This window comes from Haplochromis burtoni, unplaced genomic scaffold (genome assembly GCF_018398535.1).
Source record: "Haplochromis burtoni strain Fernald_Lab_line unplaced genomic scaffold, NCSU_Asbu1 Contig_510, whole genome shotgun sequence".
NCBI classification, from domain to species: Eukaryota; Metazoa; Chordata; class Actinopteri; order Cichliformes; family Cichlidae; genus Haplochromis; species Haplochromis burtoni.
This window is the reverse complement of record NW_024582871.1, coordinates 284,717-286,908: the sequence shown is the minus strand read 5'-3', so window position 1 is coordinate 286,908 and position 2,192 is coordinate 284,717. Positions and strand designations below refer to the sequence as shown.

General features: G+C 42.0%; 1 protein-coding gene across 6 annotated transcripts in view; it reads left to right on the top strand.

Annotated features, from left to right (window-relative positions):
- Positions 1-2,192, top strand: part of adcy3a (adenylate cyclase 3a) — a 69,475-nt gene that overhangs the window by 54,235 nt on the left and 13,048 nt on the right. For all 6 annotated transcript variants that reach the window (XM_005947259.3, XM_042214001.1, XM_005947258.3 and 3 more), the window contains exons 15-17: positions 328-409; positions 1,401-1,559; positions 1,647-1,793. In XM_005947259.3, coding sequence (XP_005947321.1) covers positions 328-409; positions 1,401-1,559; positions 1,647-1,793 — 388 coding nt within the window. The remainder of the gene's footprint in view (positions 1-327; positions 410-1,400; positions 1,560-1,646; positions 1,794-2,192) is intronic.

Below are 2,192 nucleotides of genomic sequence, written 5' to 3'. Positions count from 1 at the left end.
GACTCCAACTGGTGTTTGAGAAATTTGCAATATGTATATAAATAACGCAGTCAGCTGTTCCAGTATAAAACAGCTTGCTCTGCCATTGGTGGGTTCAGGCTCTTATTCTGATATGTGCCTGTTACGTTACCCTGTCCCTGTGACAGCAGGCACAGGCCCCAGCAGTGGGGCATGGATGTTACCTGCCTTGTACTCGTGCTAGGGTAACATAGGAGCGTTTGTCTAGAGCTCCAGTGTGTCTACAAGTCTTGGAACAACATTTTCTTGTGGAAAATACACAGAAGAAATGTTCAGACTGTTGTTGTTTCCCTGTTGTGTTTTTGGCAGGTCGTACCTGGTCCCATCTAAATTCGCGATGACAGTTATGATCTTCATTATGATGGTTAGCTTCTATTACTTCTCCAGACATGTAAGTTAAGCTTGTCTATTGTCTTCACTAAAGTAAAGGAAATGCTTTATGTAGTGTTGTATTGTGTAGTACTGCGCTGTAGTATCTGTAGTTCTTTGTCATGTTTACTGGTAAATACTTCAGCTCCAAGCTCATGAATATTATTGAAGATCATTTTATGGTAATTGGACATAATGCACAGCTGATACTTTTTAAAATGATTCTTTATCCCTAAAACCAGCAGTGTCTAAGAGTAAGAAGAACTTTGTTGATCCCAGAGGGAAGTTCAGGTCTGACGTAGCTCATCTGGTGTTTGCATGAGAGTTGAAAAACCTGCTGCGTGTGGGTCTGTGGGTCGTCAGGAGTCATGATGATAACAAATGAGAGAACACTGTAACTACTTTGTTTGTTAATACTTTTAGTAGTAGTATTAATACAAATAAAATTAAGCATAATCACAAAAATAAGAATGGATATACTGACTTATACAAGACGAACGGGAACCAAGGCGACTCAGGACCTTTTGGCGCTCACATTACCAAATCAGGCAGAGCTCTACCCAGTCTGTGGCCTGTCTGTCAGGTGGATGTCTTTACTCATACTTCTGGTAGAGTCTCACACCAAAGCAGTGGCTGGATCATGTTAAATGCACTAGAAAAATCTAGGAATTAGGCTAGTCTCTTCATCACATGTTGATGCGTCGGCAACTGGTTGATAGTCAGTTAGCTCCCATCGTCTTTGGTACAAGATTTCGACAGGATGTTTTCCATAATGCCGGTGTCTTCTCCTGTTTCGTAGTCTGCTTGTAAATGTGACACAGGCTCACAAAGCGCTGGCTGGTCCTTTTATTTGAATACATGTCAGTAATATATCTTTAGGCACAATAGTTTTATATTACAGCGTTATGACTTCACGGCAGTTTTTCCCCTGCAGTTTGCTAATGTGCAACATTTTAGCATTTCATTGCTCGCAGTTGGCTATTGCTAACATGAGAACCTGTTGGCACCTGAAGGTGGAGAAGCTTGCCCGTACCCTTTTCCTCTGGAAGATTGAGGTTCATGAGCAAAAGGAGAAGGTGTATGAGATGCGGCGCTGGAACGAAGCGCTGGTGACCAACATGCTGCCTGAACATGTGGCTCGACACTTCCTAGGATCCAAGAAAAGGGACGAGGTAAGAGGCTCGCTGATAACACATCCTCAACTCACTGTGACTGTCAGAAGTCTTTTCTGTCCACACTAATGATCCGTTCTGTTCCAGGAGCTGTACAGCCAGTCATATGACGAGATCGGAGTCATGTTCGCTTCTATCCCCAACTTCTCTGACTTTTACACAGAGGAGAGCATCAATAATGGAGGCATCGAATGCTTGCGCTTTCTCAACGAGATCATCTCAGACTTTGACAGTGTAAGGAACCTTTTTTCCTCAGTGTCATACAGGTTTGATTTCTTCAAGAAATCAGATCAGGTCAGTTCTATCTCTACTGCTCTGGGACTTTAGTCTCAGATTATTTCATGTCACATAGTTGAAAATACTACTTATTGACCTTATCCTGCCCATCGCTTTATTATGGAAGAGGTTAAAGCCACATGTGGAGCTTTTGGCTTTCATTGGGGTCGTCACAAAACATATTACAGATAGCATTTTAACTATGATATGTATGTGCTGTAATATTTGTAATGCATGGTTTTAGAGCAGGGTCGGCAACCTTTGTGATGATGAGTGCATCTAACATTTCCTCAGAGGTCAGTGTGCCGTATGACTGCATTAGCAATAAATGTAATAACGCTCTATATGAACAGTTAC